The sequence below is a fragment of the Enhydra lutris genome, unplaced genomic scaffold (genome assembly GCF_002288905.1).
Source record: "Enhydra lutris kenyoni isolate GAN:26980312 unplaced genomic scaffold, ASM228890v2 scaffoldscaffold4, whole genome shotgun sequence".
NCBI classification, from domain to species: Eukaryota; Metazoa; Chordata; class Mammalia; order Carnivora; family Mustelidae; genus Enhydra; species Enhydra lutris.
The window spans coordinates 54,680,883-54,702,475 of NW_019154088.1; the positions used below are offsets into that span (position 1 = coordinate 54,680,883).

Here is a 21,593-nt window from a genome sequence, read left to right on the forward strand (position 1 = left end):
AATCTGAAAACTTCTGTAAGTTAATAAGAAGGCAGTGCAAATCCAGGAATATTCAAAGAACCTGAATAGTATCTTACAGAAGAGGAAATACAGTTTATGAGCAAGAAAATGGATACTTTAAATCTTTCTAGTTACTAAAATAATCCAAATTAAAATAACAGTAATATATCTCACAGTAATTTAAAAACTTATTGCTGAGACAATTATGTTTTTGACGACATGAATAGAACTCATGTGGACTGCATTTTGGCATTAATTATCAAGAATTTTAAATATTCATGCTCTATATTAATCTAGTATCTAGTGATCTGGCATAATGAAATAATGCCAGTTTAGGGGGGAAAAAAGTTTAGGGGGGGAAACCCTATATATATGAAGAAGGTTTTTGTGGTGATATATATAATAGCAGAAATATTAGAAATGTCATAAATGCTTACCAACAGGAAAATTGTTAAATAATTAAGGCATTATTAAAATATTATATATCTAAAATATAATTATTAAGTTTATATGGGAGCATGAAAGGTGCTTATAACCTAATTAAGATGAAAAATCAGAAATAGTAAGAAGTGGATAGTAAAAAGAAAAGGGAAGATTGAAAATAAAGTTATCTGAATAGGGTCTTATGTGTTCCCCTTTATTTTCTAAATTTTATAAAATACTCTATCATAACTTAAAAAAAATTGTTATCCATTGACTTCTTTATAAAAAGTTAAATATATGTTACTGATGTATAGACTGACAGGTATTTGAGTCAAAATGATGAACAGAAAGCTGGATGTTTGTGTTTTGTTTTAGGTGTTACCCAATGTGGATATTGATAGCATTTCGAATGGTAGTGCTGATGTCGATCTATCTCTGCCTAGTCCCAAAGAAGCATGTCCTCCTTTGAAAACTTGGATACAGGTATTCAGAAATATATCAGATAGTTTTGAGTAATGTCTGACTATGAAGTTTAACTAATATTATTCCATGCAAAGTCTTCCATTGTATGTCATAATAATTTAGGTTTTAAGGAAGAGATTCAGAATGAATCTAGTATTGCTGATGAACTTGAAAAAGAAAGTTTGTTTAAGATCCTTACATTTATGAACATTGTGAAAGTGTTAATCCTTAGTGTAGTTTTTGGGTAATTTAAGTTGTCTCATATGTGAAGAGAGGATTTCTGTCTCTTTGGAGAAAAAGCTTGATTTAAACAGGAATCAAATTATAGTTTTCCTGAATATGAATTTCATAATGATGTTTAGAGTTCATGTTTTGGGATGTTACTTTGTCAATATAGTATTGACATGATACAAAAATAGGCATTTCTCCCTAGTATTTATTTTCTATTCAATAATGAAGCTCTAACTTTACTACACACTTGAATAACACTGCAGCTTCCCCCAGCTTTCATCTGTTGTAAGCAGATGTAGTCCTCAAGGATATAGGTTTAAGGAGAGGGAGAACACCAACAATTTTTCATGATCAGAAATAGTAAAACAGGGGTGTCTGGGTGACTCAGTCCATTAAGCATCTGCCTTCGGCTCAGGTCGTGATCTTGGGATCCTGGGATCAAGCCCCCAGTTGGGTTCCCTGCTCAGTGGGGAGCCTGCCTCTCCAGCTGCATCTGCCCTCTCCCCGCTGCTTGCATGCTTTCAATAAAATATTTAAAATAAAATAGTAAAATAGAACTGACCCTAAATGGCAATTGTGCCTAATTTAATTTTTTCATCAATAACTTTTTTTTTTTTTTTTTTTTTTTTTACCAGAAGTTTATTAAAGCATATGGTTACAAATAAGTTTTTGGACTGTTTATCATTCTTCTCTCAGGGAGGGGCTAATGTGGTTTTGGGGACTAGATTATATCAAGTGAGGCCTACAGGCTAAATTAGTATCTCGCTAAATTAGTATTTATAACTTTCTAATTTATTTGATACTGTATCTTTTTGTGTGTTTGTATATATGTATACTTACATATCTAACATATAAACAAAACTGTAGGAGAGAAATCATAATCCTAGCAACCTGATTGGTTGGCTTAAGTTGCATTGTTGATGGAGTCATTGACAAAAATTTATATTTAATTTTTGAGAGCTATTAAAACGAAACCTGATGGCTCAGGTACTATCTTGGATTTCATTTTTTTAGTGAAATCAATTCTAAGTAGGATATTAAGATAAAAAAATAGAGCTATGTAATTATAAGCTTATGTTATGGGTAGAAATATGGTAAATTATGTATAAATTTAAACCATATTAAGCACAACAAAATCTTTTTGAAAATGCTTTCTTAGACCCCAGAACTTATGACGGTAGATGAAGAAGAGGTCAAGTTTCCAGGAACAAACTTTGATGAAGTAATTGATATCATACAGGTAACAAAGCTTAGAAAATGTGAGAAATTATTTTTCTAGCAGTATTCTTCCATGTAATTAAAAATAATTATATATATGTATCTGTATATAATTTTTAGAGCAGTTTTAGTTTCTAAAATGAACAAAAATGAGATGAAAGTTCAGAGATTTCCCATATACCTTCTATCCCCACACATGTATAGCTTCCCCCACTCTTAGCATCTGGAGTGGTACATTTGTTAAAATTGTTGAACCTAAATTGACCCATCATAATCACTCAACATCCTTAGTTTACTTTAGAGTTCACCCTTGATTATGTACATTCTATGGGCTTGAACAAACGTATCCATTATTACAGTATCAAACAGAGTATTTTCTCTTCTCTAAAATTCTTTGTGTTCTACCTATTCATTCTTTCCTAACTCTATTACAGTATCAAACAGTATTTTCTCTTCTCTAAAATTCTTTGTGTTCTACCTATTCATTCTTTCCTAACTCACCCCAATCCCTGGTAACCATTGACCTTCTTATTGTCTCCATAGTTTTATTTTTTCCGGAATGTGATGGAGTCAGAAGCATACAGTGTGTAGCCTTTTTGGATTCTTTTACTCAGTAATATGCATTTAAGCTTCCTCCATATCTTTTCATGACTGAATAGCTCATTTCTTTTTAGCGCTGAATAATATTCCATTGTTTGGATGTACCACAGTTTATTTACTCATTCACCTACTAAAGGATATCTTGGTTGTTTCTGAGTTTTGGCAGTTATGAATGAAGTTGTGATGAACATCTGTGCACAGATTTTTTTTCATGAACATGTTTTCATCTCCTTAGGTAAATATCGAGGAGCATGATTGCTGGATTGTATATTAAAAGTATGTCTAGATTTGTAAGAAACCAGTAAACTTTTTTCCAAAGTGGCTGTGCCATTTTCCTTTACCACCAGTAAGGAATGAGAGTTCCTGCTGCTGCACATGTTTGTCAGTGTTTGGTGTTGTCAGTATTCTGGATTTTGGCCAGATTTTGTGTAGTGGTATTTCTTTGTTGTTTTAGCTTGAATTTCCCTGATGACATATGATGTGGAGCATCTTTTCATATGCTTATATTCCACCTGTATATCTTCTTTGGTAAGGTTGTCTGTTAAGGTTTTTAGCCTACTTTTAAAACCGGGTTGTTTTCTTATTGTTGAGTTTTAAGAGTACTTTGTATATTTTGAATAACAGTTCTTTATCAGATGTGTTTTGGCAAATATTTTCTTCTCATTTATGGCTTGTCTTCTAACTCTCTTGATGTTGGCTTTCACAAAGCAGAAGTTTTTAATTTGAATGAAGTCCAGCTTATCAATTATTTCTTTCATGGATCACCCATCTGATGGTATATCTAAAAAGTCAGTGCCATACCCAGAGTCATCGCAGTTTTCTTCTAGGAGTTTTATAGTTTTGTGTTTTACAATTAGTCTCTGATCCATTTTGAGTTAATTTTTGTGAAAGGTGTAAGGTCTGTGCTAGGTTAGTTTTTTTTGCCTGTGGATCATGTTGAAAAGATGATCCTTGCTCCATTGTATTGCCTTTGCTTCTATGTGAAAGATGAATTGACTATATTTATGTGGTTCTAATTTTGGGCTCTCTATTCTGTTCCATTCATCTGTTTGTCTGTTCTTTCATCAATTCCATACTGCTTGATTACCATTGCTTTATAGTAAGTCTTGAAGTTGAATAGTGTCTGTCCTCCAACTTTATTCTTCTCCTTCAGTATTGTGTTGGCTATTCTGGTTCTTTTGCCTCTCTATATAATTTTAGAGTCAGTTAGTTAATAGCCACATAATATCTTACTGAGATTTTTATTGGAATTGCATGGAATCTATAGATCAAGTTGGGAACAACCAGCATCTTGACAGTATTGAGTCTTCCTATCTAAGAACATAGAATATCTCAGGGCATGTGGGTGGCTTAGTCGGTTAAGCATCTGACTCTTGATTTGATAAGATTCTCCCTCTCCCTGAACTCTACAAAAAAAAAAAATCATAGAATATCTTTTTATTGATTTAGTTCTTTGATTTCATTCATTAGAATTTTGTGCTTCTCTTCAAAAAGTTCTTGTACATATTTTGTTAGATTTATACATAAGTATTTCATTTTTTTGGATGCTTATGTAAATACTATTGTGCTTTTAATTTCATTTTCCACTTGTTCATTGTTGGCAAACTTGTTATAATCAATAATTATTTCCAGGAGTTGTTTGGGTTTTTTTTTTTTTTTTATCAATTCTTTCAGATTTTCTATATAGACAATCATGTCCTCTTCAAACAAGGACAGTTTTATTTCTTCCTTCCAAACACCTTTTATTTCCTTTTATTGTCTACTTGCATTAGCAAGGACTTTTAGTATGGTGTTGAAAAGGAATGGTAAGAGGGGACATGCTTGCCTTGTTCCTGATAGTTGAGTATGTTTTCACCATCAATATTATGTTACAGTGCTTTGAGAAACTTCCCTTTACTTTTGAGCTAAATGTATTTTTATTTTAAAATTATGAAGTTAGTATTCTATAGTATAGTGTTCTCTTCATCTGTGTCCTCTAGCTGCCTCAGTGAAACGTAATGATTATCAGCTGGTTCCCATCTACATCTCTTCTTTCCTGCTTCCTGTTTTCTTCCTCCTTTCCATTTCCTTTGGCTTCCCTCCCTCCAATCTATCCTTTCTTTATTCTGTTAAACATTTGTCTGTCTGACTTCTGGATTATTGGCAAGATCACCAGTTAGCTCATATTGAGGGGAAAAGTTGTGAGGGGTCTATAATCCAAGAGAAGAGTCCGTATAACAGGAAGAGCTATAGAAATGATATGGAAATGGTAAAATAGAAGAAGGGGAAAAATAGGAAGAAGTAAAATATAAAGGATGGGAGAAAAGATCATAGACCATAGAAACCACTTGAATAATAAAATGCCAGTACAATTTCAAGATATTTATTCATATTTCTTTCAGAACTTTCACTACTAAAGCCAGATTTATTCATCATAAAATCAAACCCTATTTTAGAATATTAAGAGATATGCACTATATTAAAGGTTTTTGTTCACTGGTATGTTTTCTCATGTGAATTGCACATGAATGTTTCAAAGGCAAGAATCTTACTTATCTTTGTATTTCTAATGCCTGGCAAAGACATTTGACGACTTTTTTTCCCCCCATGTATAAGTGAAAGAAACAGTTGTAGAAATAACACATGGTTTGGAGTCAGAGCCAACTGTTCCAATCCTGGCTCTGCCACTTATTAGTTGTGGAGTTAATTTTTTAATGGGAGGATATTAATCGAATTATAATTTTTAATGACTTCTAATTTTTTTGAGATACATATTAAACCATTTACAGGTAAAATGAGATCTGTGATTTGTTTCAAAATTATATGTGAAAGGTAAAGCAGATGGGGGTGTGTATAGGTGACACAAATTAGCTGTGGGTTGATAATTGTTAAAGCTTGGAACAAGTAAATGGGATATGCATAATTTATACATAACCAATATAGTATATGAGCACTATTTTGTTTTCTTTTAAACATGTCTGATATTTTCATAATGAAAAGTTTAAAATTTTCAGAAATTATTCCTTTGATCATATGATGGTGCAAATAATGTATAAGATAACCTAACTGCATTTGTAGATGTAAATTATAGGTTCAGAAAGAGGAAGCAGTGATATTTAGAAGCATTAATTTATTATGATAATAAATTAAGATAATAAATTTCTAGAGGGAAGTGTTAATGTTTTATCCAGGAAAAACCAAGTTATCTAGTTTGTTTTATGACTGCTTAAAATGAACAGTGGGTTTTAAAAAGACAAAATAATTGTATAATTAAGGTTTCTTCAAGGCAATTTGTATGACAAATGTATATATTGTAAATAACTTGATGCCACCTAATTAGAAATGCTATTGATTAATGTAGAAGTGTTGGTTAATTTACCAACCTAAGTTCCATGCCTACCCTGGTCATTCAGTAAATGTTAAACAAATACATGAATGTAATAATTTTGTTTTTATTATTACCAGGAAGAGGAAAAACGTGATGAAATTCCAGAACACTCTGAACCAATTCTGGAGTTTAACAGAAGTGTTAAAGTTGTTTCTACAAAATATAATGGTCCTCCATTTCCACCAGTTGCTTCTACTTTTCAGCCCACCACTGATGTTCTGGATAAAGTAATTCAGAGAAAAGAAACATTGGAAAATAGCTTAATTCAGTGGTGAGTTTACAGTGGTGTTGGTGTGAACAGAATCGTAGTAACAGATAGAAAGTATTAAATTTTAGTTGAAAATCTTCCTTGTCTCCTTTTGTTTATTGAACTTTTCCTTTGTTACAGTCACTGGGAACTATTTGATGTGATGTGAGGGTTTAACTAGTTGTTGAAGGTATTGTTTTTCTTCAATATTTGTTTTTAGGCTGTCTATTATGGCAAAAGAGGCTGTAACAAAAGCCTTCAAAATGTACGTATTCTTTTTTTTTTTTTAATGTACATATTCTTTAATCCCATGATTCACTTCCAGAAATTCCTAAGGAAATAATTATGGTTCTGCTACTCAGCCACAGACTACTTAGCACATACAGTGCTTACTGTAAACAAGGCATTGTTCTGCTTGTTACTTCTATAACTTATGAACTCTGTTTTTTTTAAAGATTTTATTTATTTATTAGAGAGAGAGCAAGAGAGAGAACACAAGCAGGGGGAGCAGTAGGCAGAGGGAGAAGCAGGCTCCTTGTTGAGCAGGGAGCCCGATGTGGAACTTGATCCCAGGACCCTGGGATCATGACCTGAGCTGAAGGCAGATGCCCAAACCATCTGAGCCACCCAGGCACCTCTGAACTCTGTTTTTATCCCTGTTTTCACCTGTGAGAAACTTTAAGGAAGTTATAGCATAAACTAAACTTAATAGTGATACTTACCAAGATTGCACTTAGAAGAATTATTTAATGATGTTGAATGATATTAAGAATTAAAAGACCGCACTCAAAAATACATATGCAGGGATACCTGGGTGGTGCAGTTGGTTAAGCATCTGACTCTGGTTTCAGTTCAGGTCATGATCGCAGGGTCATGAGATCAAGCCCAACTTTGGGCTCTATGCTGGGTGTGAAGTCTGCTTAAGGTTATCTCTCTCTGGGGCACCTGGGTGACTCAGTGGCTTAAGCCTCTGCCTTCAGCTCGAGTCATGATCTCAGGGTTCTGGGATGGAGTCCCACATCGAGCTCTCTGCTCAGCAGGGAGCCTGCTCTCTCCCCACCTGCCTACCTCTCTGCCTACTTGTGATCTCTCTGTCAAATAAATAAACAAAATCTTAAAAAAAAAAAAAAAAGATTCTCTTTCCCCCTCTCCTTTTGCCCCTTCCCACCCCCCAACCCCACTTACACATGTACTCTCTCTCAAAAAAACAAAAAAAAAAACCACAAAAAAACACAACAACAAAACCAAAAATAAATGTACATAGGAAAAAATTTGAAAAACATATACCAAATTGTTAGTTGTGTTTATCCATGAGTCTGAGATTATGTGTGAGCCGTATCTATTTTTGTAACTTACATATTTTCTAATTTCTCTGCAATGACTATCTATACGTGTATAATAATTTTTCATCAGCCTCCTGGGTGCTGTAAAGAAATGTACAGAAGTGATCTCCTATTGTGTTCCCCTTTTCCTTCCTTCTCTCTTTCCTCTTTCATTTCCTAAAAATGACCTTGGAAATAAATTGTCTTTCCTTTTTAAGAGGAAAACTACCCTGTATTGTAGTCCAAATATTTATTTCTTTGAAGAGAGGGCAGCTGGACTTCTTTTCTAATTCTGATCTTGTGTGCTTTTATATGGGTGCTTTCCGAGTAGGGAACCCAACATTTTAGGTGCATGATACGTCCGATAATCCTTGACCTAAACCTTATTATGAATTTAAGAGGTCTGTTACACTTTTCATTAGGCTAATCTGCAAGTTTATTAAATCAAATTTAAATCTGCCTCCCACATGGTGATTCTGTTTCATGTGGTTTATTCAACTGGGAAATACCTTTATTTTTTTTTTTCCAAATTAAACCTTTAGAATTACTACTTTGATGTGTAAATGTTTGTGTCCATTGGTAAAGTTTATTTTTAGGGGTGTTATTTCTAACACTTTGTACATTCAATCAAATTTAAGAATCCTCAACTTTTATTCCTCAGGGTAGAACAAGAGATAATGTCGAGAATTATCTCTGGGCTCTTTCCAATCCAGCAACAGGCCAGACCTGATGTCAGTGTTTCAGTCAGTGAGGCAAGTGAACCATTGACTTCTGACATCGGTAAGTGAAATGGAATCTTTTACTTTCTTTTGGTATTGAAAGATAAAACCTTGGTGCACCTGGGTGGCTCAACTGGTTGAGCATCTGACTCTTGATTTTGGCTCAGGTCATGATCTCATGAGTTGTGGAATAGACCCCCACATTGGGCTTTGCACTCACCGGGGAGTCTGCTTCAGAGTCTCTTTCCCTCTGCCCCTGCCTGCACATGTGTGTGCACACGTGCTCGCTTTCTCACTCTCTCTCTCAAATAATTAAATAAATAAATCTTTAAAAAAAAAGATAAAACCTTCAAGTCATGGGTTTATGTATTTTAGAGGTCAAGTATTCTTCAGCTGACAAAAGATAGGCTCTTACTTCCAATATCCTTTCCCTTTTGTTCTCTATAGTGGAGGTAAGTTTTCTCTCACCTCTGTATTTCATACTGCAGTGTTGACATTATTCTATCCCTCCATCCCTCCCACCCCAAATCTCTCCATTACTTCCGGTAGCACTTTGTACATATCTTTGTTAGGGGGACTATCAGATTGGATTACAATTGGCTTACATTATCTGTTTCATTAGACTATAAATTACTCAGGATTACGGATGTTTCTCCTTTAGTGCCTAGCCTTTGACACTGAATGGATGGACGAACCTCTTTATGGAACGCAAATCATTCTCTCCTTCTCATCCTTCCTCCTGTTCCTTCTTTTCTATCATTTTTCCCTTTCTTCTTCCTTTTCCCCCTCTTTCACCTCCTCTTTATCCATTAGCTTTTTTGAGGTATAGTTTACTTGCCATAACGTTTGCCAATTCTAAGTGTACAGTGTGATGAGTTTTGATCAATAGAACTGTGCATTAGTCACTCAATCATGATATAAAAAAAACACTCCCATCGTTCCAAGAAGTTCACTTATGCCACTTTGTAGTCAGTTCCTCACCCCCTCCCATGCCTACTGGGCCCTAACAGCTGCTGATCTGCTTTATATTACTGTATTTTTGTCTTTACTAGAATTTTATATATATGTAGTCATATAATATATAGCCTTTTGTGTCAGCCTTTATTTAACATAAAGCTTTGACAATCGTGTTTTATGCATATAGTAATAGTATGGATCTATCATAATTTGTTAATCCAGTTACCAGTTCATGGAAATTTGTACTCTTTTAGTTTGGGGCTACTATAAATAAAGCTGTGATAAACAGATAAGAAACTGCTGCTGTTTTTAGAGAGGCTGTTCTATTTTGCATTCCTAGCCAGTGCTGCCTGAGAGCTCCAGTTGCTCTCCAACCTCACCAGCACTTGGTGTTGTCAGTGTTTTTAATTATAGACGTTCCGTAAGCATGTAGAGAGATCTCATTTTTCACATTTCCCTAATGACTAATGATGTGCATTTTTTCCGTGTGCTTATTTGCCACCTGTACGCTTACTTTGGTGGAAATGTCCTTTAAATCTTTTGCCCATTTTTAAATTGAGGTTTGTGTCTTCCTATTATTGAGTTGTAAAAGTTCTTTATTCTGGATACAAGTCCTTTATTAGATAGACTTTACAGTATGTTCTCCTAGTTTGTGTCTCACCTTTTTGTTTTCTCAGCATTATCTTTTAAATGGGTCAGGGCAAAATGTTGGGGCACCTGGGTGGCTCAGTAGGCTAAGCCTTTGGCTCTGGTAATGATCCTGAGGTACTGGGATCAAGCCCTGCTTGGCTAGGAGCCTGCTTCTCTCTCTGCCACTCCCTCTGTGGCTCTCCCTGCTTATGATCTCTCACTCTTGCTCTCTCTCAAATAAATAAATAAAATCTTTAAGAAGAAAAAGAAAACGAAAAGGTTAATTTTGATGAATTTTAATTTATCAATTTTCCTTTTATAGTTTGTGTTTTTTGGTATATTATTTCTCAAGATCATTAAGCTTTTCTCCTATATTTCCTTCTAGAATGTGTATGGCTTCAGACTATGCATTGAGGTCTGTGGTACATGTTGAGTTAATTTTGATCCCTACTTTGCACCATATACAAAGATTTTTTTTTTTCAGTATATGGATATCCAGTTGTTCTAGCATTATTTGTTGAAAAGATTATCCTTTCTTGCAATGAATTACTCTGATACTCTTGTTGAAAAATCAGTTGGCTAAATATGTATGAATCTGTTTCTGGGGTTTTTTTCTGTGCCTTGATCTGTACGTTTATTTTTATGTCAATACATACCTTATTGTAATTTAAAAAATATCTTGAAATTGGATTGTATAAGTTCTCCAAATTTGTTCTTTTTAAAAAAGATTTAATTATGATGTTCCAACCTCCTGCAGAGCTCTGGCTGCTAAAATGTGACTACCTTCATGCTATTCCCTTGCTCAAGAAGCTGTGCTCCTCCCAAGTACCTGCCAGAGCTCTGCAGGAGGTTGGAACATCAAGGTGATCTTGTGCAGCCTACTCATTTTAAAGATAAAAAAACCATTATGTAAATAATTCACCAATGGAACCAAAGCTAGCACCCTAAAACTAACACTCCAAAATATAAACATATTTATAAAGAAGGTTTTGAAAAAGAACTGAATAAAATATGCACAGGAAATAGCTTGTATGCCTTGCCATATTTAAAGTTAGGTGACGCTGGAATGCCAAGAGCAGTTAAATCTACAAAAACACTGTGGAAGACCTTAACTTGACCCTGCCTGAGAAAAATTTTCTGATGTTTAATTGTCTTTGCAAAGATACTCTTAATTCAATGACGTGGGCAGTTTTCAGGACTCTCCATTCCCAACAGCTATGTGACATGCATTAGCCATGATCATGGAAGCATGAAGAAAGCAGACAACTACAGAAGATATTATGGAGCTATAAAAATTCAAGGACTGAAAGTGGCAATGTAAAGTTGCAATTAGCCTACTTTTATTCTTTTTTGGATGACATTTCACTAATGTACATAAACTTGCAAATAACACAATAAAAATGCAAAGATGTGTCTCCTGAAAAAAAAAAAGATTTAATTAATTAATTAATTTGTGTGTGTGAGAGAGAGAGAGAGAGAGAGAGAGGTGTGTGCCTAAGCATGACCATGAGGAGGGGCAGAGGGAGAGAAACAGGCAGACTCCCCACTGAGCACAGAGCCTGACAGGGACCTGATGCAGCAGGGCTCAATGAGGGGCTCCATCCCAGGACCCTGAGATCATGATCTGAGCCAAAGTCAGACACTTGACTGACTGAGCCACCCAGGCACCCCTTGTTCTTCTTTTTAAAACATTCCTCTCTATCATTACTTCTATTTTTTTGCCTCTTCTCCAGTCCAGAATTACCTACTTTTCTTCTTCCATAGACTCTAACTGCCCAAATCCTAGACTTCCCAGCCTATATTTATGGCTTATACTTTTTCATTACCCACTTTTTCTTTAGTCCTCATGGAGCTTTCTGCCCTTCTCCTAGTGAAGCTCCTCTCTCACAGAATTTTACTGTCAGGAATAACCTTTTTTTTCCAAATCCTTATCTTCCCTCGTGGCTCTAGCATGGGCACTGTTGACCACCTCTAATTCTTAAAATGTCCTACTCATTTTGTTTTCTTAAAATCCATTCTGTTGTTGTTCCTGCTATCTTCTTTATTTCTTTAGGACTTTATTTTATTATCTTTTTTTTTTTTTTTTCCTGATCAGTTGCTCACCCTTTAGCCCGACATCTTCGGCTGCAACCTCGCAGTTGTGTCTCTCCACTGGCATCCCAAAACTTGACATGTCCAGAGTTTTTCTAGCCCAACCGACCCTTTTTTGTTTCTGTTTACATTAAGATCCGAATTTTCCAAGTGCCCAATCTTCAAAGCTTTGGAGTTATTGTTTATTCTCTTTTCTTTGTTTTTCCTCATCTCCACCCGGCCATAGCTATTCCCTCACTCCATACGATTTATTGTTGCATTTAGTTAATTCTTCCTGTTTAGTATGACTTGAATGCCTCCTCCACTGCTACCCCCCCCCAGGTTTTCTTTCAGCACTTTTTGGAAAGAAGGGGAAAAAATAATCAACAAAGTTATGAGGAAATTTATGGTTTTTTTTTTTAATGGAAATCTTACAATTTCCAAATTGGGCATTTAAATTCTATTCTCTTCTATTTATAAGTATATGTGTTTGTTTTGTTTTGCCTATGTCTGGGTAGGGCTTTTGGCCTTTATAATAGAAACGTTCTAATTTCTGATCATGCCAAAACAATAAATTATGAGAACTGAAAAGAAGTATCTACATACACTGTCAAATACCAATTTGACATTTGGTAGTCATTGCTATGGTAACTTCAGAGTAAACTACTATTACTTATCCCTCAACAGGTGATCCTAAGACACCTGTAACCACTTTTTAAGGAATTGTGGATATTGCTCCTTTAGTTGTACTTCTTTGGAGAGGTTACATCTCCATCAAAATGTATTACCATTGTTTACATGTTTTCCACACAGAGCTTTAGAAATATAGCCCACTTTAAGTCTAGTAAAGTCTGTTGAGGAAGTTTTTCTCAATTTTATGTATATTCATACAAGGGAAAAATTATAACCTATTTGGAATATTAATATACCTATATAGCTTCTGATATCAAGCATGCAAAGTACTATAAAAGTGAGTAGGAGTAGCCTATAATGTTAGTAACTGATGTATCTGAAACTAGAAGGAAGGAAGTTTTTGTCTTTGTATTTATGAAGCAGCTACTATTTCTTTAAAATTCTCTGCAGTCATTGGGTCTTTGTGTTTTTGTTTTTATTTATTCATTTATATATTTATTTATTTTAAAGATTTTATTTATTTGAGAGAGAGAGAGCATACGAGAGAGAGAGCACAAGTGGAGGGGAGGGGCAATGGGAGGGAGAAGCAGGCTCCCCACTGGGGAGGTAACCCAACTCTGGGCTGGATCCAGGACCCTCAGACCATGACCTGAACCAAAGCTAGACACTCAATCAACTGAGCCACCCAGGTACCCCTGTGCCTTGGTGTCTTGACCAAGATCTATCATAGGGTTTCCTGTTGCCCTGTTCTTAGAAATATGGGTTGTTTTCAGATGAGAACATTTCAGGGGGATGCAAGTCCTTTCTATCACTAAATTCTGAAGTGGTAGGAAGAGACCATGTAAGTAAAGTTTTCATCTGGGTGTTTTCCTCCTCTTTATGATTTGTTAAAGAGGGTGTTCATTATGTGAGTTATCATCGTATTCTCTTTTGTAATATTTTTTATTTTCATTTTTATTCTTCCTCTTCCTTATACACGTTATGTTTTCATCTCTAAAATTTTAATAACTAAAGATTTGGATTGCAGGCATGTTTCTTGCACACTTATGCTGAAATTCTTTCATTATTTTTTTTTTAGTGGAAGGAACAAGCAATGGTGCCCTCCAGCTTTTTGTTGATGCTGGGGTTCCTGTGAATTCAGATATGATTAGTCATTTTGTGAATGAGGCTCTTGCTGAGACCATTGCTGTCATGCTGGGTGACAGAGAAGCAAAGAAGCAAGGTCCTGTTGCTACAAGTGTTTCTGGGGATGTTTCAGCAAACAACACGTACTTGCTGGTAGGAGTGACTCTCCTTTCATGACTTGGAGTCCTGGGGAGTTTTTGGTACATTTATTAAAAAACAGTAAGATGGACAAATTTTAAATTAGGTATCATAATAAGATCATAGCTTGTGGTGGAGATTGATTTTTTTTTTGCTATGATATAGTAATATTTTCCCTAGCATTTTACTTTAAAAGCTTTTAAATTTATAGAAAAGTTGAAAGTATAATACAATGAATGTCTGTATACCTTTATCTAATATTTACCAATTGATAACTTTTTGACAAATTTTATGTCTTTATATGTTATATATTCTTTAAAAATCATTTGAAAGTTGCAGATATTATGACATTTCACTTCTGAAAGCATTAGCAGTTATCTCCTAAGAATAAGATACTTTATTATATAATCAAAATGCCATCATTATACTCCTGAAGAAATTTAACATTGATATGTTAATACTACATAATATAGAGCCCATATTCGAATTTCCCTGTTGTTCAAAAAATATCCTTTGTAGATTTTTTTTTAAAACTCAAGATATAGTCAATGTTCACACATTACTTTGGGTTATTATATAAACTGCTATTTTTACTCTTTAAGATTAAAAGATGAGATGATAATATTAAAATTAATATATTATATTAAAAGATAAAATATATTTTAGGCACTTCTGTTGTTTGCTTCATCAGCCTTACTATGCTAAATAGTTTCTAATCTATTATAGGAACGTGGAATTATACAAAACCAAAATAGACTCTCTACTACTACTACCAGCTGTTTAAAACTTTATAGTCACTTCTGATTCTATAGATCATGAAGGCATCATTTTATATAGATGAAACATTTAAACTACCTCATTTGAGGTATAAAGATAAAGTTACATGTTTGAATTTTAAAGAGATTGCTATAATGTAATTGGTGTGTTGTGGTTAGTGTGCCAGAAATTAGGTACATAGTTTTGGTCTGTGTTTTTTCAGCCCATTGGTTATGCATGCAATGCAGATGTTGTCAGAGTTATGGATTTCTCTGTGCTAATTAACAGTGGTGTGTTCCACCCATATACTGCATATACTCTTGTGAGGGCAATTGCATGAGAAAATGTAGAAAAATCTGTGTAAAGAGGCAGTCTATACAATGTTAAGAGTATGAACTTGGGGAGATCTGAATTCGAACTGTCAGCTCTGTTGCTTTAGTTTAATATGTATAATAGAGAAGACACATAAAGTTTAAATAATCGGGACTTCACCAGAATCTACTTGCTGAGTATCTAGGAGGGCAAGCTTCCTTTTCTCACTGCCATATTGTTCATTATCTCCAGAATTGTCATGACTTTTCTTGATACTTTGATCTTCCAAATATACATTAAAATATAGTTTTCAAGTGCCATGAAAGATTTTGTTGGGATTTTTGTGGGAATTGATCCGATTTTGATTAGTTTAATTTGGAGACAATTGACATCTTTATGATACTGTTAACATCTTAGCCAAGATTTTGTGGAAGATATAGTGAGATGATGAATGTAAAGAGCTTCATCTAGTGCCTGGAATTTGGCACTCAATAACTAATTGTTTATCATCATTGTCCATTACCAATACTAATTAGAATACCTTAGATTCTCTGATTATGATGGTTAGTAACATTATATTTGAAAACAGTGCTCTTATGCTGTAGTTTTATGTAGTTAAGAGGAAAGAAATAAAGGCTGAGAATATGCTAATTATTAAGTAGTACCGTAGAATTTCTAATATGCTTCATGGTTTTAAAATTGTATATCAATTTTCAACTCATAATCAGAATAAAGGCTAATTACCCTCCTCTATGCAGATGCTTCAGAATGAGGAGAAAAACGTGTATTTGAAAAATAGCTACAAGACATGTCTAGACAGTACACACACAAAAAAGAAATACAAATGGCCCCATACATATAAAAAGATGGTCAGTATCACTGATAATAAGAAAAAAAATCACTGAAACCTCACTTTTACTTATATGATGACATTGTGTAGAAAACCTTGGGGAAATGGGAATTCTCATATCTTCTTGTGGTTAGTGTACAATAATATAACCCTGCCGAGGGAAATTTGGCAATATGTATTCAAATTTAAAAAGCAATTAACCCTTTAACCAAGCAGTCCCACTTTTAGGAAGTTATCCCACAGGTAATCTATACACACACGAAATGTCTTCAATCAAAATTACGTTTGATGACTTTGGGGAAGGGAATTAGGTAGGTAAGATATGGCTAGGAAAGGAGACTTAATTCACACTAGTGTTTACTTTTTCCTTCCTCAGTACTTTCCATCTCCACATTGTCTTCATTTCATCCCTTCCACCCCCCCCCCCACTTTTTCTTATCCTTCCATTACTTTTCACAAGCTCTGTTCTTTTGTGCTAAAAGGCTGCTCTTTGATATATTGTCAGTTAAAACACTTCCTTTCTGTTACATGGCCTCCCCAGTTTGTGTTTGCATTTGATCTCCGGCTGTGTATTCACTGTGTCTTCCTCTCTGTGTTAGAAGAGGGAGCCTTAGCTTTCTTTGGGGCCTACTTCAGAGGCAGAGCTAGTGCAGTAGCCTGAGGCTCTCTGCAGGCTAGTCTTGAAACTCACAGCTAGAAGTTCAAGGTAGGGCTCCATTTCTTCCCCATTCATTTAAATTCTCTGTAATCTTGAATGAGCTCATTTCATTGTTGGACATTATCGGTATTGGGTGAGTATACGATCTTGAGTGATTATCGATACCTTGTTTTGTTTATTTTAGGCAAGGGTATGTACCCCAGTGGCTACCCCACAGCCAACTCCTCCTTGCTCACCTTCGTCACCTCCTAAGGAATGTGTATTAGTAAAAACTCCAGATTCTTCTCCCTGTGATTCAGATCATGATTTAGCTCTTCCTGCAGAAGAAATATTTGCTGGAAAAGGTAGACACCTTGTTTCTGTACATCAGTTTTCATCTGATAACTATTACATAAGATTACATAGTTTATTTTATAAGATGTTTTGTAGATTAATATGCATACACCTTTTGCTTACTAGGTTTTAGTAAATCCTCCTTTCTTGCAAGGAAACTAAAAAATTGGTTGCCACTTTTTAACGTATGTGATCTAGAGGTGCTTGGCTGCCTCAGTCAGTAGAGCATGTGACTCTTGATCTCGGGGTTATAAATTTAAGCCCCACATTGAGCTTAGAGATTACTTAAAAAAAAATAAAGCATCTTAAAAAAAAACAACTTAAAAAAGTATAAGATCTTATACACACTTAGACCACTTTTGAGTTCAGGGGCACCTGGGTGGCTCAGTGGGTTAAGCGCCTGCCTTCAGCTAAGATTGTGATCCCAGAGTCCTACATTGGGCTCTCTGCTTAACAGGGTGTCTGCTTCTCCCTCTGCCCCTTACCCTCCTCGTGCGCGCTCTCTCAAATAAATAAATAAATAAATATCTATTTTAAAGATTTTTATTTATTTATTTGACAGAGATCACAAGTAGGCAGAGAGGCAGGCAGAGAGAGAGAGAGAGAGAGAGAGAGAGGAGGAAGCAGGCTCCTCGCTGAGCAGAGAGCCTGATATGGGGCTCGATCCCAGGACCCTGGGATCATGACCCGAGCTGAAAGCAGAGGCTTTAACCCACTGAGCCACCCAGGCGCCCCAAAATATATATATTTTTAAAGATATGTGTCTTTTTTTTTTTTTTTAAGATTTTATTTATTTGACAGAGAGACAGTGAGAGAGGGAACACAAGCAGGGGGAGTGGGAAAGGGAGAAGCAGGCTTCCCGCTGAGGAGGGAGGCTGATGTAGGGCTCAATCCCAAGATCCTGGTATCATGACCTGAGCCAAAGGCAGAAGCTTAATGACTGAGCCACCCAGGTACCCCAATAAATAAAATCTTTTAAAAAAAAAAAATACTACTTTTAAGTTCATGGCAGTGTAAAAGTGATGGGTCTTTTCAAGATTATATTCTTAAACTTTACTAAATTAATTTGGGAATTTTCCCATTAATGGCCATCATCATCATCATCATTATTATTGCCATTATTTGTACACCCAGATGTTAAGAAATTCCACAAGCAACATAGCTTGCCTTCCTATGGAGTTGTGTATTGACTTTTATCTTTCGATTTCTTTTTAAACAAAAAATCTTTAGGAGATGAAATGCCTGCCATCACACTTGTTAATACTCCAGCGGTTACCCCTGCTACTACCCCTCCTCCTGCAGCAGCTTTTTCCCCAACTTTGTCAGAGATTTCCATTGATAAAGTGAAGCCATCAGGTCCAGAGCTTCCTAAGCCATGGAGTGATGCAGACCTGCCACTGGAAGAAGAGAAACCTAGCTCTCTTCAAGAAGAACTTCATCCGAGAGCTATGTAAATGAGGACATACTCCCTTTCAGTAACTGCATTTCTTACATTGACATATATGATCCATTAAAAACATCAGAAATGATGAAGCTTTATAAACCACAAGCTACTTTATACTTTCGTAGGAAGAACCTTCATAAATTTCAAATTTTTAAAATTTTCACCAGATTTACTTATGCCTTCAGTTCCTTTTTAAAACATTTTCTTGTGAAACAGATTAAAATATATATTGTCATAATATTGTTCATAAAACAGAAAATGATTTCTCTCCAGAGCAAATCTTCATTTACACTGATCGGTTAACTTTTATATTACCGTACAGATTTATCTGAGAGATGGTAGAACTTTCAAGATGGTCTATGATTAAAGCATGAAAACAATTTTAGAAAAATAAATCTTGGTAATTATAGTAGTGCAGATTGTAGAAGTACTTTGCTAAGGGAAGCCTTTGAATCTGGTTTTTTAATATAAAAATTAATATAGGCCTTCAGTGGCCTAAGTTCAAAATATGTCTTTTTCTTCTTAGTGTAATGTCTGTGGCCAAGGAGGAAGAACCTGAGAGTGTGGATTTCCCTGCTCAGCCTGCACCTCCAGAGCCCCCACTTCTTCCTGGCACCAACGCCTCTTCCCCCACACAGATGCCAGGTTCTGATTCATCAACAACAGAGAGCACCTTCAGCGTTACTGTCACTGAAACGGAGACTCTGGATAGACCCATCTCTGAAGGAGAGATTTTATTTAACTGTGGTCAAAGAGTGACTCCCAAGAGTAAGTTAACTTGTATCAATTAATTTCACTGGTTAGATTGTGATAATTCCTCAGTAATACTTTTCTATGCCGAGTGTTTTTACTTAAGTTTCAAGATTAAACATGGTATAATAGAAAGAATATGAACTCTGCACTTTAATTTTTCTATGCCTCAACTTCAGAAGAAAGTAAAATCTTGCTCACAAATCTCACCTTCCAAAAATAATACCACCCTTAATAGTTTGGGGTATGTCCTTCCAGTCTGTTGTTTTCTATGCATATGTAGATACATAAATACGTGTGTGTATGTATGTGTGGGGGTGTATTTTTACCTTTAAAAATAAGATTATACTATATATGTTGTTTGAAACCTGAATTTTTTTTTACCTAATAAGATATTGTGGACATCTTTCTATATCAATATATCTAGCCATACCTCATTTTTTTTAGTTGTGTGTGGTCTATTAAAACAATGCTATAGTGGTTGGTATGTAGATTGCTTTCAGTATTTCCATACTAACTCTCCAGTGACCATTTTTTACACACACATTTTGTGCACCTATCTGATTAATTCCTTTGAATACATTCCTAGAAATGGAATTGCTGAATCAGAATATGCACCTTTAAAATAGTGGTACATTACCAACATACTCTTTAGAAAGCTTACATCATGGTATTTAGGAATGCCTCTTTCTCAGTTTCATGGTTACCACTGATATCTATAACTCTTTTTAATTTCTGACAAGCTGGTAGGTAAAACGAAAATCTCATATTTGTTATAAAATGTACTTTAAAAAAGTGTGAGATTGAGTAGCTTGTGAATTATTATTATTTATGAACAGTATTATTTACGAACATACCGTTTGTGTAAGTTTAAATGTAATGTTCTATGGCTTTGTGGTCAGGTTATTTACTAAGTTTATGTTCTGTTTTCTAAATTTTTACAATGTAACCTGTAGTTTTAGGAGACAAAGGACTGTATCTGATGAATCTAAATGATAGCTTATCCAGTACTCTGCAAGACGCCCTTGAGATGGTAAGAAATTATTGGCTCCGTATTGAATTCTGACACAAAGAATATTTTGATGAATTTGTTGCCATCCATCAGGGTTTTTTCTCAGATATTTGAGTTACAGGTATAAAATTTAATAAAATATCCATGAAGGAATTTAAGCTTTGCACATTTCATTATCATTTTTGTATGTTTCATTATCATAATTATGAGAATGAAAATTATTAACCTCTGTGTCTCCAGTAGTTGAAAAATATACAGTTAATGTAATTAAGTAATGAAAATCAAGCCCAAATTGTCATATGGTATAGTGCCTTTATAATATTTCAAACAGGGCTTTATCTGTTTAACCTGCTCTCTTATGATATATGTTATTTTTCCCTAATCAGGATTATAATTCTTTGTGCTAAAAATAATTTAATTCTTTGGCATAAGAAAAAGAAACTGAAATAGGACATAGTAGTACCAGTACTTCCTAGTTATTACCTAGCTCTGTGGAAGTTGCCATTTAAAAACATGATTATGGGGGCTCCTGGGTGGCTCAGTTGGTTAAGTGCCTGACTCTTGATTTTGGCTCAGGTCATGATCTCTGGGTCCTGGGATGGAGGCCTGCATTGGCCTGTATGTTCAGTGGGGAGCCTGCTTGAGGATATTCTCTCTCTCTCTTTGTCTCTCTCTTTCTTTCCCTTACTCCCTCTCTCTTCCTCTGTCCCTCCCCCTCCCACTCTCTCACAGACTTTCTCTCTCTCTCACATATATAAATAAATCTTTAAGAAAGTATTCATATTATTTCAGGGGTACCTGGGTGGCTCAGTTGGTTAAGCGGCTAACTCTTGATCTCAGCTTAGGTCTTGATCTTAGGATCATTAGTTCAAGCCCTGCATTGGGCTCCATGCTGGGTATGGAGCCTATTTAAAAAAAAATATATATATATATATATATATATATTTAAAATATATATATTTTATATATTTATATATTAAAAAAATATATATATATATATATTTAAAATAGGTATATATTTTACAGTGGAATACTATGCAGCCATCCAAAGAAATGAAATCTTGCCATTTGTGACGACATGGATGGAACTAGAGGGTATTATGCTTAGTGAAATAAGTCAGTCGGAGAAAGACAACTATCATATGATCTCCCTAATATGAAGAAGTGGAGATACAACGTGGGGGGTTTGGGGGAGTAGGAAAAGAATAAATGAAACAATGTGGGATCGGGAGGGAGACAAACCATAAGAGACTCTTAATGTCACAAAACAAACTGAGAGTGGCTAGGGGTGGGGGGTAGGGAGAGGGTGGTGGGGTTATGGACATTGGGGAGGGTA

General features: G+C 35.1%; 1 protein-coding gene across 4 annotated transcripts in view; it reads left to right on the forward strand.

Annotated features, from left to right (window-relative positions):
* Positions 1 to 21,593, forward strand: part of LOC111138953 (KIAA0586 ortholog) — a 131,023-nt gene that overhangs the window by 36,958 nt on the left and 72,472 nt on the right. For 3 of the 4 annotated variants that reach the window (XM_022490987.1, XM_022491004.1, XM_022490996.1), the window contains 9 exons: positions 799 to 906; positions 2,276 to 2,356; positions 6,379 to 6,572; positions 8,532 to 8,650; positions 13,958 to 14,157; positions 16,903 to 17,062; positions 18,282 to 18,501; positions 19,022 to 19,263; positions 20,202 to 20,278. In XM_022490987.1, the coding sequence (XP_022346695.1) occupies positions 799 to 906; positions 2,276 to 2,356; positions 6,379 to 6,572; positions 8,532 to 8,650; positions 13,958 to 14,157; positions 16,903 to 17,062; positions 18,282 to 18,501; positions 19,022 to 19,263; positions 20,202 to 20,278 (1,401 nt within the window). The remainder of the gene's footprint in view (positions 1 to 798; positions 907 to 2,275; positions 2,357 to 6,378; positions 6,573 to 8,531; positions 8,651 to 13,957; positions 14,158 to 16,902; positions 17,063 to 18,281; positions 18,502 to 19,021; positions 19,264 to 20,201; positions 20,279 to 21,593) is intronic. The other variant, XM_022491014.1, reaches the window with a different exon arrangement.